Source organism: Somniosus microcephalus, chromosome 4 (assembly GCF_052327205.1).
Source record: "Somniosus microcephalus isolate GS21.2 chromosome 4, FLI_Smic_1.0, whole genome shotgun sequence".
Classification (NCBI taxonomy): Eukaryota; Metazoa; Chordata; class Chondrichthyes; order Squaliformes; family Somniosidae; genus Somniosus; species Somniosus microcephalus.
Window position 1 is genome coordinate 21,938,990 of NC_140990.1, and position 15,978 is coordinate 21,954,967.

The following is a 15,978-nucleotide window of genomic DNA, read 5'->3' on the forward strand; positions in this document are numbered from 1 at the left end:
CAGAAACCCGAGTGCCCGGGTCCTCAGCCCTGGTGTGAAGTACGCTGGCCACCAATTTTCTGTTACTAACTCACATCTCATGCCCCGCCCAGTCTGGTTTAATTACTAAATGTTTTCTAACTCGGGCTCAGGCCTGTCATTGTGAGGGAAACAAGGCCTCATTTATTGGTGTGTCCCACCCGAGCGGCTGTTAATGGCTTTAATAAACTGGCAGCAAGGTTTGTTTTAAAGGTGGAAAGTGGTGAAAAACGCCACTAGCGATGCCTCAAAACTCACGGACAGAGAAATCCACTTCATCAGCGCCCCTGCCACAGGACTCAATATCCACCCCCTCCACCACTGGTGCACTGTGTCTGCAGTATGTACGGTCCACAAGATGACCACGGTCAGGCCCTGTGGAGTCAAAGGTCAGGCAGCAGAATGGATGGAAAGATCGCAACAAACTTCCCTTAACTCCAACCCTCTGATTTCTGTTTTGTAGCCAGCTTTCCATCCATTCTGCTGCCGGGCCCTTCACTGCACACAGCCTTGGTCATCTTGTCGATCTTACAAACTGTTTATGGATAGCAAGCTGGTTAGAAAACAGGAAACAGAGAGTAGGGGTTGTGAGTAGCTACTCAGACTGGCAAAAGGTGGGAAGTGGTGTTCCACAGGGATTGGTGCTGGGACCACTGTTGTTCACCATTTACATAAACGATTTGGACTCGGGAATCAGAAGAACAATTTCAAAATTTGTCGATAACACCAAATTGGGAGGTAGAGTTAATACTGAGGAAGACAAAATGCAAAAAAGACATTAATAAATTTCAGAATGTGCGTGTAATTGGCAAATGAATTTCACTGTAGATCAGTGTGAGGTGGTGTGTTTTGGTGGGATGAATAAGGAGGCCACACACTACTTGGACAAGGGGGAGAAATTGGGTTGCTTTCTGCCTCCCGCGATACTCAGCGGGAGGTTAGCAGCGGCGGTAGTCAGTAGCGCCCCGCGGCACTGCACCACCGGCAATGACGTCATCGCCGTGCGCAGCACCCCGGCTGCAACCTTGGGTTGCGACCCCTGACCCATCGCCGGACGATATGTCCGACAGGGTCAGGGGTCATTCCTGCAGCCGCGGCGACGCCACTTAAAGGGCAGGTGTCGGGCGGCAACTTTTTATTTTGGCCGACTGCCAGCACCTGCCCCCTTCCCCTTTCTTCTTCAGGGTGCCGGCCGTGATCGCTCAGCCCGGCGCTCCTCTTGATCCGACACCCCACTCCCCGGTGGTCCAGCAGGGCCCTGGTGCGCTCAGTGCTAGGCCCCTCCCCTTTAATCAGGGAGGGAGGTCTGCTGTGATGCGGAGCTATGAGCCGACGGGCGTGGCGCTGTTACACGAAGCACCGCGAAATTCATTGGTAGCGCCTCAAGAGGGAGGGAAGCACTTCCAGTAGCACCCCGTCTCCTGCCTGGGGCGCTACCACTGAATTTAATGCACAGGGGCGCTAACTTTTTCGGGGGGCTAAAATTAGCCCCAGCGACGTTAGCGACCCAAAGGGGGCATCACCGAATTTTCCCCCTAAGAGTCTAAATGGGCTGGAGGAGCAGAGGGATCCAGGGATACAGATACACAAATCACTAAAAGTAACGACACAGGTTAATAAGGCCATTAAAAAAAAAGAACTGGGGTACATTCCTAAAGGAGCCTTCTGTTCCGTGCCGAGGAGCTCTGAACCATGGCAGAGAGCAGCTGGGACACATTTGTTACAGGCCTCGAGATTAACCCCCACGGAGCCTTTGCTGTCAGTGAAGAGAGACGAGAAAGACCAAAGTGCCGTTTGCCCCTCTCAGTGTGGCCCTGAAGGACTGTGTCCAGGCTGAAGTTCTGTTCCCGCCGTACGATCCTCCCCCAGATTGTCCTTTCTGAGCTCCAGCCAGGTGAGGCTAAACACTCAGGTGGGAAAGAAGAAAATCTACAACAATGTGTTTAAAACAAAGCTGATTTGTGTGACATCTATCCAGAATATTAAACTCTAGCCAGGTTACAGGACTTATTAACATCAGCAGAAACAAAACCCAACTGTCAGAATGAACATGGTTCAACCTGGATGTGATTAACAGCAGCAATAACAGCAGAATCCAACCCCTGCAGTCACTTGTGAACTCGCTGGTGTTTCAGCAGGTTGGATGACTGAGTGAATCCCTTCCCACACACGGAGCAGGTGAACTGCCTCTCCCCAGTGTGAACTCGCTGGTGTCTCAACAGGTTAGATGACCGAGTGAATCCTTTCCCACACTCAGAGCATCTGAACGGTCTCTCGTCAGTGTGAACTCGTTGATGGCATGTCAGTTCCCCAGAACTTTTATAGCACTTCCCGCAGTCCGAGCATTTAAAAGGTCTCTCGTCAGTGTGAACTCGCTGGTGTGTCAGCAGGTTGGATGACTGAGTGAATCCTTTCCCACACTCGGAGCAGGTGAATGGCCTCTCCCCAGTGTGAGTGTGCTGGTGTTTCAGCAGGTCGGATGACTGAGTGAATCCTTTCCCACACTCGGAGCAGGTGAACGGCCTCTCCCCAGTGTGAAATCGCTGGTGGCCAGTGAGTTCTGATGATTGCTTGAATCCAGTCCCACAGTGAGAGCACCTGAACGGTCTCTCCCCAGTGTGAACACGTTGATGCCGTGTCAGTTCCCCAGAACTTTTATAGCACTTCCTGCAGTCCGGGCATTTAAAAGGTCTCCTGTCAGTGTGAACTCGCTGGTGATGCAACAGGTGGGATGACTGAGTGAATCTCTTCCCACACACGGAGCAGGTGAACGGCCTCTTCCCAGTGTGAACTCGCTGGTGACTCAGCAGGGTGGATGATTGAGCGAATCCCTTCCCACATACGGAGCAGGTGAAAGGCCTCTCCCCAGTGTGAGTGTGCTGGTGTGTCAGCAGGTCAGATGACTGAGTGAATCCCTTCCCACACACAGAGCAGGTGAACGGCCTCTCCCCGGTGTGAAAGCGCTTGTGTGTCGATAGGCTAGAGGATTGGCTGAAGCCTCGTCCACACACAGAACACGTGTACGGTTTCTCCCCACTGTGAACGGTGCTTTTTGCTTCCATGTTCAGAGGCCGATGATATTCAGTTCCTGATGAATCGAGTGACTGTCAGATCTTGACGTGATGTGTGGTTTGAGTTTCCCGTCTGCAAATTCTCCCCTTCTAATACCCTATAAAATTAATTTAAAACAGGGAGCGTGAGAGAGAACCCACTAAAGAGGCAGGTTGTGAAATTGAGCTCAATGAATCTGGTCATTTGTGGGGCTGGCACCAGAAAAAAGTGACCATGAAAGCTGCCGGATTGTTGTAAAATCCCACTGGTTCACTAATGTCCTTCAGGGAAGGGAATCTGCCACCTGGTCCGGGCCTACACACGACTCTGGCCTCTATGGGAGGAGAGAGAGAGGTGGGAGTGGGAGTGGGAGGGGGAGGGGGCGAAGGAAAGGAACTTTATACATCTGCAACTCGACCAGAACTTTGACAGAACATCCAAAACCCACAACCTTCACCACCTAGAAGGACAAAGGCAGAAGGTGCATGGGAGCACTATCATCTCCAAGTTCCCCAAGTCACACACCATCCTGACTTGGACATATATCGCCGTTGCTACATCACCACTGGGTCAAAATCCTGGAACTCCTTACACAACAGCATTGTGGGTGTACCTTCACCACACGGACTGCAGCGGTTCAAGAAGAAGGCTCACCACCCCCTTCTCAACGGGAAGCTGGGGATTGGCAATATATTCTGGTCTTGTGAGCGACGCCCACATCCCAAGAATGAATTAAAACAAATCTGTATGTGTAAACTGGATTAAAAGCCTCCACAGAAATACTTGTTCCTAAAACAATACTATTTTACATTGTAGGGACAGTGTCTGTTTAACAACCTAATCTCCCCCAGAATCCACCTCCCTTGACAGTCTCACATTGGAAATTGTTGGGTCCTCCTGGGCTCAGAAGTACTGGGGGTTAAACCCAGCAGCTCCTCCTCCATCTCCACTCCAGCTCAAACTGAAGCAACAAAAAGACCTACACAGGCGGCCAGGGACCTACCTTCCGTCAGCCTTCAATAAAACACTTCCCCACAGCCACTGACTAATGGCGGCCGCAGCACCCACAATTCCCCGCGCCCCAGAAACCGCTCTATCCAAGGCGCTGATTTCCCTGCTGAGAGTGCGCATGCTCCCCGGGGCCGCGGGCCATTCTGGGAGCCTGGCTCCTGTCCTTTGTCCCGATTCAGACTCGGTGGAACCGGCTGAAGAAACCAGGAAGCAGCGGCTCGGATGGGGGAGGTGCTGCACCCTGGGTTTCCTGGTGCCGGGGCTCTGGCTGCACATCCGCTGGGCCCAGCCGCTCTGATTCTGATTGAGTTTTTTGATGAGGTAACAGAGAGGGTTGATGCGGGCAATGCGGTTAACATGGTGTACATGGATTTCCAAAAGGTGTTCGACAAGTGCCACATAATACATTTTCCAGCAAAGTTGAGGCCCATGGAATAAAAGGGACAGTGGCAGCATGGATACAAAATTGGCTAAGTGACAGAAAACAGAGAATAGTGGTGAACGGTTGTTTTTCGGACTGGAGGAAGGTACACAGTGGTGTTCCCCAGGTGTCAGTACTAGGACCACTGCTTTACTTGATATATATATATATATATATATTAATTAATGACTTGGCATGGATGAACTACAAAATTTGTTCATCCCAGTTTGGCATAAAAATAAAACAAAAAGTGACTCAACCGTGGCTAACAAGGGAAATTAGGGATAGCATAAGATCCAAGGAGAGGACATATAAATTGGCCAGAAAAAGCAGTAAACCTGAGGATTGGGAGCTGTTTAGGATTCAACAAAGGAGGACAAAGGGATTAATTAAGAAGGGGAAAATAGAATATGAGAGTAAGCTTTCAGTGAGCATAACAACTGACTGTAAAAGCTTTTATAGATATGTGAAGAGAAAAAGATTGGTGAAGTCAAGCGTAGGTCCCTTGCAGTCAGTATCAGGGGAATTTATAATGGGGAACAAAGAAATGGCGCACCAATTAAATACGTATTTTGGTTCTGTCTTCACAAAGGAGGACACAAATAACCTCCCAGAGATGTCGGGAATCAAAAGGGAATTGGATAAGTACCTGAAGTAAAGAAATGTGCAGGGTTACAGGGAAAGGGCGGGGGAGTGGGACTCGCTGAAGTGGTCTTGCAGAGAGCCGGCATGGGCTCGACGGGCCGAATGGCCTCCTTCTGTGCTGTAACCATTCTATGATTCTATAAAATATTAGAAAGTTTGTCCCACAGAAGCACGGGGTTTATCTGCTTTTATTGATGAATTTAAAAAGTCTCTATTAAAACCTGAGCCAGTGTGTTGTGAGACAAAGAGCCTTGTGTCCAATAAGGGGAATAAAGGCCCACAGCCTCCCCTGGCCCCGGGCCCTGAACAAGGGACTGGAGAAACTCGCTGCCCTGCGGATCAGACACTCAGCCGGCGCTAGTCCCGCCCCTCGGGCTCCCCGATTGGTTGGAGGACTCGCCGCCGGCTCGCTCCTCCAGCCCCGCCCCGCTCGCTCCCTATTGGTCGGAAGCTCCGGTCAATCAGGCCGTGGGCCCGGGTCACGTGTCCCCGAGGAGATCATGTGCTCCGTCCAACTGACGCCGCTCGGTCTGGGGCCTCGCGGACTCTCAGGTTTTTCTATTTCTCTTTATTCTCTTCCGATCCACCCCTCCCCCTGACCCCGCGCGATTCTCCACCCAATCGGAGCGGGGAAAACTCACTTTGCGTCACCGATCGCGACTCTGTAACCGACACCAAGGAATGCCCGGCGCCGACTCCGTCCGACAGGATCCGAGTGCACAGGCATAGCTCCAAGTGGGGGAGGGGGGTTGGTCTCCTCTGGGCATGCGCCGTTATTACCCTTGGTGACCGGGAGGGGTCGCTGTGCCGGACTCGACCCAAACCGCCGGCCCGTGTGCGCATGCGCGGACTCTCGGCTGTCAATCAACTAACAGCCAGTAGAGGTCGCTGGTGAGACCAGTGAAGAAAGAAAGACTTGCATTTATATCGCACCTTTCACCACCACTGGACGACCCAAAGCGCTTTGCAGTCAATGAAGTACTTTTTCAGGTGTAGTCACTGTTGTAATGTAGGAAAGGCGGAAGTCAATAAGTGCAAAGCAAGCTCCCACAAACAGCAATGGGGTAATAGAAACATAGAAGATAGGAGCAGGAGTAGGGCATTCGGCCCCTCGAGCCTGCTCCGCCATTCAATGCGATCATGGCTGATCATCCAAATTCAGTACCCTGTTCCTGCCATCTCCCCATATCCCTTGATCCCTTTAGCTTTAAGAAATGTATCCAACTCCTTCTTGAATATATTTAATGAATTGGCCTCCACTGCCTTCTGCGGTAGAGAATTCCACAGTTCACCACTCTCTGGGTGAAGTAATTCCTCCTCATCTCTGTCCTAAATGGCTAACCCCTTATCCTTAGACTGTGACCCCTGGTTCTCGACTCCCCGGCTATCGGGAACATCCTTCCTGCATCTAGTCTGTCTAGTCCTGTTAGAATTTTATAAGGTTCAATGAGATCCCCTCTCATTCTTCTAAACTTCAGCGAGTATAAGCCCAATCGACCCAATCTCTCCTCATACGTCATTCCTGCCATCCCAGGTATCAGTCTGGTGAATCTTCGCTGCACTCCCTCCATGGCAAGAACATCCTTCCTCAGATAAGGCGACCAAAACTGCACACAATACTCAAGATGTGGTCTCACCAAGGCCCTGTACAACTGCAGCAAGACATCCTTGTTCCTGTACTCAAATCCTCTCGCTACGAAGGCCAACATACCATTTTCCTTCTTAACCGCCTGCTGCACCTGCATGCTTACCTTCAGCGACTGGTGCACAAGGACACCCAGGTCTCATTGCACTTCCCCTTCTCCCAATCTATTACCGTTCAGATAATAATCTGCCTTCCTGTTTTTGCCACCAATGTGGATAACCTCGCATTTATCCACATTATACTGCATCTGCCATGCTTCTGTCCAATCACCCAACCTGTCCAAATCATACTGGAGTTTCTCGGCATCCTCCTCACAGCACACACGCCCACCCAGCTTTGTGTCATCTGCAAACTTGGAGATATTACATCTAGTGACCTCATCTAGATCATTAATATATATTGTGAATAGCTGGGGTCCAGTGGCTCAGTTGGTAGCACTCTCGCCTCTGAGTCAGAAAGTTGTGGGTTCAAGTCCCACTCCAGAGACTTGAGCACAAAATTCCAGGTTGGCACTCCAGTGCAGTACTGAGGGAGTGCAGCACTGTCAGAGGTGTCGATTTTTGCATGAGACGCTAAACTGAGGCCCTGTATAATTACCAGATAATCTATCTTTTTGTTATGTTAATTGAGGGATAAACATTGGCTAGGACACTGGCGGATAACTCCCCTGCTCTTTCCCACATTACAGCAGTGACTACACTCCAAAACTACCTCATTTGCTGTAAAGCACTTCAAGACATCTGCTGGTCATGAAAGGCACTATATAAATGCAAGCCTATCTTTCTCGAAATAGTGCCATGGGATCTTTTATATCCACCTGAGAGGGCAGACAGGGCCTCAGTTTAACGTCTCATCCAAAAGACAGCACCTCCGACTGTGCCGCACTCCCTCAGCACTGCACTGGAGTGTCAGCCTGGATTTTTGAGCTCAAGTCTCTGGAGTGGGACTTGAACCCACAACTTTCTGACTCAGAGGTGAGAGTGCTACCCACTGAGCCACTGGTTGACACTAAAGAACAAGCAGCTCTGACGAAAGGTCATCGACCTGAAACGTTAACTCTGTTTCTGTCTCCACAGATGCTGCCTGACCTGCTGAGTATTTCCAGCATTTTCTGTTTTTATTAAAGAAACGAGGGAGTGATTGCTGATTGGGTCGTCCTGCGCATGTGCACCTCCCTGGCGGCTGAGGTGAAACACCGACTCGCCCCCACCTGAGCCGCGCACGCGTACCAGATGTTGCGGCTCCACATGCGCGCCCGATGTTCCAACCGCGGGGGTTTTGTGTGCTGAGCATGCGCGTTGTGGACCGATCGGGACGGGCGATTGTGAAGCAGGAGGGAGAGTGCGGGGGCCATGAGCACATGTGCGGGACTCAGAGTCAACAGAGCACTTTCTGGAGCGCCAGGGCTTGTGGGTATTACAGCCGCCATTACTGTTGATCCTTTCAACCAACCTGTGCAGCAGCTGGGGCCTGAAATTCAGCTTCACTGCCCCTAGTGTCGGAAAGGGGAAAGTTAAACAACAGTTTGCCTCTGATCCTTTTCTGAACTCAATTTACAGGGTTATAGAAGTGGAGCAGTTACAGGCGGGAAGCTTAAACTAAACATCACGTCAAGAACTGACAGAGTCGCTCGATTCATCAGGACATGAATATCATTGGCCTTTGCACATGGAAGGAGAAAGCAGCGATCGGAGCGATGACAAACCGCACACGTGTTTGGTGTGTGGACGCGGATTTAGCCGATCACCTGACCTGGTGAGACACATGCACCGTCACACCGGGGAGAAACCGGGTAAAGGTGGGGACGGCGGGAAGGGATTCAGTTCCCCGTCTGCAATAGAAGTTCAACGGCGCAATCACACCAGGGACAGTCCGTTCACCTGATCTGTGTGTGGAAAGGAATTTGTTTGTTTATCCCACCTGCAAACACACCAGCGAGTTCACACTGGGGAGAGACCGTTTAACTGTTCTGACTGTGGGAAGAGCTTTAAAAGCCCCGGGGAACTGAAGGGACACCAGCTTGTTCACACTGACGAGAGACCATTTCAGTGTCCTGACTGTGGGAAGAGCTTTAAAAGCTCCGGGGATCTGAAGGGACACCAGCTTGTTCACACTGCGGAGAAGTGTTAGTAGGTGAGCACTTTGGTGACAGTGACCATAATTCGGTGAGATTTAAGGTAGTCATGGAAAAGGACAAGGATGGACCGGAAATAAAGGTTCTAAATTGGGGGAAGGCCGATTTTAATATGATAAGGCAGGATCTGCCCATGTAGACTGGGATCAGCTACTTGAAGGAAAATCCACATCGGAGCAATGGAAGTCTTTCAGAAAAGAAATTGAGAGAGTACAATGGCAACATGTTCCCGTAAAGGTCAAGGGTGGGACCAACAAGCCCAGGGAACCTTGGATGTCAAGGGATATACGAGAATGGATTAGGAAAAAAAGGGGTCTTTTGGCAGATACAAAGGACTAAAGACAGAGGAAGCCCGAGAGGAGTATAAAAAGTGCAGGGGGGTACCTAAAAAAGAAATTAGGAGAGCGAGGAGGGGCCATGAAATAACACTGGCGAGCAAAATAAAGGAAAATCCTAAGGTGTTTTATAAGTATATTAAGGGCAAGAGGATAACTAGGGAAAGAGTAGGGCCCATTAGGGACCAAAGTGGCAAGCTGTGTGTAGAGCCAAATGATGTAGGTGCGGTTTTAAATTATTTTTTTGCATCTGTGTTCACTATGGAGAAGGACGATGTAGACATAGAAATCGGGCAGGGGGACTGTGATATACTTGAACATATTAGCATCAAGAGGGAGGAGGTACTAGCGGTTTTAGCGGCCTTAAAAGTGGATAAATCCCCAGGCCTGGACGAGGTGTATCCCAGGCTACTATGTGAGGCAAAGGAGGAGATTGCAAGGGCTCTGACACAAATTTTCAGAACCTCTCCGGCCACAGGGGATGTGCCAGAGGACTGGAGAACAGCTAACGTAGTACCATTAATCAAGAAGGGTAGTAGGGATAAACCAGGGAATTACAGGCCAGTGAGCCTAACATCAGCGGTAGGGAAATTATTGGAAAAAATTCTGAGGGACAGAATTAGTCTCCACTTGGAGAGGCAAGGATTAATTAGGGATAGCCAGCATGGCTTTGTCAAGGTAAGATCATGTCTGACCAATTTGATTGAATTTTTTGAGGGGGTGACTAGGTGTGTGGATGAGGGTAGTGCATTGGATGTGGTTTACATGGATTTCAGTAAGGCTTTTGATAAAGTCCCGCATAGGAGACTGGTCAGGAAGGTAAGAGTCCATGGGATCCAGGGTGCCTTGGCAGATTGGATCCAAAACTGGCTTAGTGGCAGAAGGCAGAGGGTGATGGTGGAAGGTTGTTTTTGTGACTGGAAGCCTGTGTCCAGTGGGGTACCGCAGGGATCGGTGCTGGGTCCCTTGCTGTTTGTGGTCTACATTAATGATTTGGATGTGAATGTAAAGGGTACGATCAGTAAGTTCGCAGATGACACGAAAATTGGTGGGGTGGTAAATAGCGAGGAGGGAAGCCTCAGGCTACAGCATGATATAGATGGGTTGGTCAGATGGGCGGAACAGTGGCAAATGGAATTTAACCCTGAAAAGTGTGAGGTGATGCATTTTGGACGGACTACAAGGCAAGGGAATACACAATGAATGGTAAGACCCTAGGAAAGACAGAGGATTAGAGGGACCTTGGTGTGCATGTACATAGATCCCTGAAGGCAGCAGAACAGGTGGATAAGGTGGTTAAAAAGGCATATGGGATACTTGTCTTCATTAGCCGAGGCATAGAATATAAGAGCAGGGAGGTTATGATGGAGCTGTACAAAATGCTGGTAAGGCCACAGCTGGAGTACTGTGTGCATTTCTGGTCGCCACACTATAGGAAGGATGTGATTGCTTTGGAGAGGGTGCAGAGGAGATTTACCAGGATGTTACCTGGGCTGGAGCGCTTCAGCTATGAAGAAAGACTGGACAGGCTGGGGTTGTTTTCCTTGGAGCAGAGAAGGCTGAGGGGGGACCTGATTGAGGTGTACAAAATTATGAGGGGCATAGATAGGGTAGATAGAAAGGAACTTTTCCCCTTAGTAGAGGGGTCAATAACAAGGGGGCATAGATTCAAGGTAAGGGGCAGGAAGTTTAGAGGGGATTTGAGGAAAAACTTTTTCACCCAGAGGGTGGTTGGAATCTGGAACTCACTGCCTGAAAGGGTGGTAGAAGCAGGAACCCTCACAACATTCAAGAAGCATTTGGATGAGCACTTGAAATGTCATAGCATACAAGGCTACGGACCAAATGCTGGAAAATGGGATTAGATTAGACAGGGCTTGATGGCCGGCGCGGATGCGATGGGCCGAAGGGCCTCTTTCTGTGCTGTATAACTCTATGACTCTATGACCTGCTCCGTGTGTGGGAAGGGATTCGCTCAGCCCTCCAACCTGCTGGTACACCAGCGAGTTCACACTGACGAGAGACCCTTAAATGTTCTGACTGTGGGAAGAGATTTAAAAGCTCCGGGGAGCAGAAGAGTCACCAACACCTACACACTGGTGAGAGACCGTTCACCTGCTCCATGTGTGGGAAGGGATTCACTCAATCATCCCACCTGCTGGAACATCAGCTTGTTCACACTGACGAGAGACCCTTTAAATGTTCTGACTGTGGGAAGAGCTTTAAAAGCTCTAAGATCCTTAAGAGACACCAGCGTGTTCACACTGATCATAGAATCTAACAGCACAGAAGGAGGTGATTCGGCCCATCGTGTCTCTTTGAAAGAGCTGTCCAATTTAGTCCCAAACCCCAGCTTTATCCCCAGAACTCTGCACACTAGTCCTCTTCAAGGACATGTCCAATTGCCGTTTGAAAGTTCCTGTGGAACCTGATTCCAGCATCCTTTCAGATGGTGCGTTCCAGATCTTAACAACCCTCTGTGTGAAAACAATTCTCCTCATTCCCCTCTAGTTCTTTTAGCAACTATTTTAAATCTGTGACCTTTGGTTACCGACCCACTTGCCAGAGTGAACAGTTTCTCCCTACTTGCTCGATCAAAACCCCTCATCATTTTGAACACCTCTATTAAGTCTCCTCTTAACCTTCTCTGCTCTAAGGGGAACACCAGCTTCTCGAATCTCTCCACATAACTGAAGTCCCTCATCCCTGGTACCATCCTGGTCAACCTCCTCTGTACCCTCTCCAAGGCCTTGACATCCTTCCTAAAGTGTGGTGCCCAGAACTATACACAAGACTCCAGCTGAGGCCAAAATCCTGCAGCTGTACAAAACCCTGGTTAGACCACACCTGGAGTACTGTGAGCAGTTCTGGGCACCACACCTTAGGAAGGATATATTGGCCTTGGAGGGAGTGCAGCGTAGGTTTACCAGAATGATACCCGGACTTCAAGGGTTAAGTTACAGGGAGAGATTACACAAATTAGGGTTGTATTCCCTGGAATTTATAAGGTTAAGGTGTGATCTGATCGAAGTTTTCAGGATATTAAGGGGAACAGATAGGGTAGATAGAGAGAAACTATTTCCGCTGGTTGGGGATTCTAGGACTGGGGACATAGTCTAAAAATTAGAGCCAGACCTTTCAGGAGTGAAATTAGGAAACACTTCTACACACAAAGGGTGGTAGAAGTTTGGAACTCTCTTCCGCAATCGGTCATTGATGCGAGATCAATTGTTAATTTTAAATCTGAGATTGATAGGTTTTTGTTACCCAAAGATATTAAGGGATATGGGCCACAGGCAGGTGTATGGAGTTAGGGCGCAGATCAGCCATGATCTCATTGAATGGCGGAACAGGCTCAAGGGGCTGAATGGCCTCCTCCTGTCCTATGTTTCTAACTATTGATTTGTAAAGGTTTAGTGTAACTTCCTTGTTTTTGTATTCAATGGCCCTATTTGCAAAGTCAAGTATCCCATATGCTTTCTGAACCGCCTCACCAACTTGCTGTGGCACATTCAAAGATTTGTGAATATGGACCCCCAGGTCCCTCTGCTCTTGCACCCCCTCAAAATAGTCCCATTTAGATTATACGGCCTCTCCCTGTTGTTTCTCCCAAAGTGCATCACTTCACACTTATCCTCATTAAATTTAATCTGCCTTGTGTCTGCTCATTTCACAGTCTGTCTCTGTCCTTCTGAAGTCTGCTGTTACTATGCTCACTATTTACTACGTTGCCAAGTTTTCTATCATCCGTAAACTTCAAACTTGTACACCTATACCCAAGTCCAGGTCAGTTATATTTCACAAGAAAAGCAATGGTCCTAATCCTGGGGGAACCCACTGTATACTTCCCTCCAGTCAGAAAAACATCCCTCAGCACTGCTCACTGTCTCCTCTCCCTTAGCCAATTATATACCCAAATTACCATCAGCTCTTTAATTCCCTGTGCTTCTATTTTCCGAGTAAGTCTCTTATGTGGTACTTTATCAAAAGCCTTTTGGAAGTCCATATATACATCTGCTGCACTACCTTCATCAACCCTCTACAAAGAACTCAATCAGTTTAGTCAGACACGATTTACCTTTAACAAATCCATACTGGCTGCCCCTTATTAACCCATGCTTCTCCATGTGAGAATTAATTTTGTCCTTGACAATGGTCTCTAGTCGTTCACCCATCACTGACATTGTTCACCCATCACTGACATTAGACTGATTGGCCTGTAGTTACCAGGTTTATCCCTCTCCCCTTTTTTAAACAGGGGTGTAACATATGCAATCCTCCAGTCTTCAGGCACCACTCCCATATATCTGAGGGAGATTGAAAGATTGTGGTCGGAGCTTCTGCTGTCTCCACCCTAGCTTCCCTCAGCAATCTAGGATGCATCCCCCTGGACCGAGTGATGACAACCTCTTTAGCACCTCCTTTCTATCCATTTTTATCTAATTTCTCTACTCCCCCCTCCTCTACTGCGACATTAACTTCATCCTCTTCTTTTGTGAAGACAGATGCTAAGTACTCATTCAGTACCTCAGCCACGCCCTCTGCCTCCATATGATGAGCTCCTATTTGGTCCCTAATCGTCCCCACCATTCCTTAAACTAACCTTTTACTTTTCATATGTTTATAAAAGATTTTTGGGTTCCCTTTTACGTTACCCACTAATCTTTTCTTGTATTCTCTCCCTTGTGTCAGCTGTGGCTCAGTGGGTAGCACACTCGCCTCTGAGTCAGAAAGTTGTGGGTTCTAGTCCCACTCCACGGACTTGAGCACATAAAGCTAGGCTGACACTCCAGGGGAGTGCTGCACTGTTGGAGGTTCTGTCTTTCTGATGAGACTTTAAACTGAGGTCCCGTCTGCTCTCAGGTGGATGTAAAAGATCCCATGGCACTATTTTGAAGAAGAGTAGGGGCGTTATCCCCGGTATCCTGGCCAATATTTATCCCTCAACCAACAGAACAAAAACAGATAATCTGGTTATTATCACATTGCTGTTGGTGGGAGCTAGCTGAGCACAAATTGGCTGCCGTGTTTCCCACATTACAACAGTGGCTCCACTTCAAAAGTACTTCATTGGCTGTAAAGAGCTTTGAGATGTCTGGTGGTTGTGAAAGGCGCTATATAAATGCAAGTCTTTCATATATCCTTTTTCAATTTCCCCCGCACTCTCTGTATTCTCCTGGTTTTTGACTGTATTCTGTACCTGACATTTGTCGTAAACCTCCTTTTTCTGTTTTATTCTAACCTCTACATCCTTTGTCATCCAGGGAGCTCAAACTTTGGACGCCCCATCTTTCCTCCTTATGGGAATATGCTTGGTTTGTACCCGGTGTCAAATTTTGTTTTATAACGTTCCCGTGAAGGGCGTTGGGACATTTTACTACATTAAAGGTGTTATATAAATACAAAACGTTGTTCTTGTCTGAAACTAACAAATTCCACAGAGGAAAAATAACAGTATTTTTACTCCCAAATATTAAATATTTTGTTCCACGGGGTTTATCTGTTTTCATTGATGAATTTAAAAAGTCTCCATTAAAACCTGAGCCAGTGTGTTGTGAGACAAAGAGCCTTGTGTCCAATAAGGGGAATAAAGGCCCACAGCCTCCCCTGGACCCGGGCCCTGAACAAGGGACTGGAGAAACTCGCTGCCCTGCGGATCAGACAATCAGCCGGCCCTAGTCCCGCCCCTCGGGCTCCCCGATTGGTTGGAAGACCCGCCGCCGGCTCGCTCCTCACAGCCCCGCCCCGCTCGCTCCCTATTGGTCGGAAGCTCCCGTCAATCAGGCCGCAGGCCCCGGTTACGTGTCGCTGAGGAAGTCTGACTCGCTCCTCGAGGCTGAATCGGCTCCGCTAGCTTCCCGGGACCCTCGAACTCCGCTCGTCCGTCCAGCTGAGAAAAATCGCTTTCCGCCGGTAATTCCGACTCTTCAACCGTTAACGACCGTTACCCAGAATAACAACAATAAATGCTGGAAAAACTCAGCAGGCCAGGCAACATCCGTGGAGAGAAATTAGAGTTCCGGAGAAAACTCACTTTCCGTCACCGATCGCGACTCTGTAACCAACACCAAGGCCTTTCCCCGGAATCCCCGCGCCGACTCCGTCCGACAGCACCCCAGTGCGCAGGCGCAGCTCCGAGTTTTTGGGGGGGGCATGTCCTCTGGGCATGCGCGATTATTAGCCTTGGTGCCCAGGAGGGGTCGCTGTGCCGGATTGGTTGGAGGACACGCGCCCCGCTCTTCCTATTGGTCCGAGCTCCCGTCAATCACCCGGGCAAGTGTGAGCTGAGCATGCGCGGATCTTGGCAGCAGCCGCTGACACATCAGGTGAGAGAGCTCAGGGAGCGGGTTCATGAACCCCGGGGGGACGCGGGCCGCTCACACCCCGAGCTCAGGGAGCGGGTTCATGAACCCGGGGGGACGCGGGCCGCTCACCCCCCGAGCTCAGGGAGCGGGTTCATGAACCCGGGGGGACGCGGGCCGCTCACCCCCCCCCCCCCCGAGCTCAGGGAGCGGGTTCATGAACCCCGGGGGGACGCGGGCCGCTCACACCCCGAGCTCAGGGAGCGGGTTCATGAACCCCGGGGGGACACGGGCCGCTCACCCCCCCCCCGAGCTCAGGGAGCGGGTTCATGAACCCCGGGAGGACGCGGGTTGCTCACACCCCGAGTGCGGCCCCAGGCCCCATTATTAAAACACTCAACATTATCCGCCCGCCG

The 15,978-nt window shown here is 49.7% G+C and overlaps 1 protein-coding gene across 2 annotated transcripts; it reads right to left on the bottom strand.

Moving 5' to 3' along the window:
• Window positions 1-1,960: 1,960 nt before the first annotated feature.
• Window positions 1,961-15,568, bottom strand: LOC147118403 (uncharacterized). 2 transcript variants are annotated; one of them, XM_085984422.1, is made up of 2 exons: window positions 15,295-15,568; window positions 1,961-3,187 (listed from the first exon to the last, which is right to left on the bottom strand). In XM_085984422.1, the coding sequence occupies exon 2, from the start codon at window positions 3,078-3,080 to the stop codon at window positions 2,127-2,129; it is 954 nt and encodes a 317-aa protein (XP_085840548.1). In that variant the 5' UTR covers window positions 3,081-3,187; window positions 15,295-15,568; the 3' UTR covers window positions 1,961-2,126. The 2 variants fall into 2 exon arrangements, with proteins under 2 accessions (XP_085840548.1, XP_085840549.1); XM_085984423.1 differs by lacking the exon at window positions 15,295-15,568 and adding an exon at window positions 5,788-6,310.
• Between the last annotated feature and the right edge of the window lie 410 nt (window positions 15,569-15,978).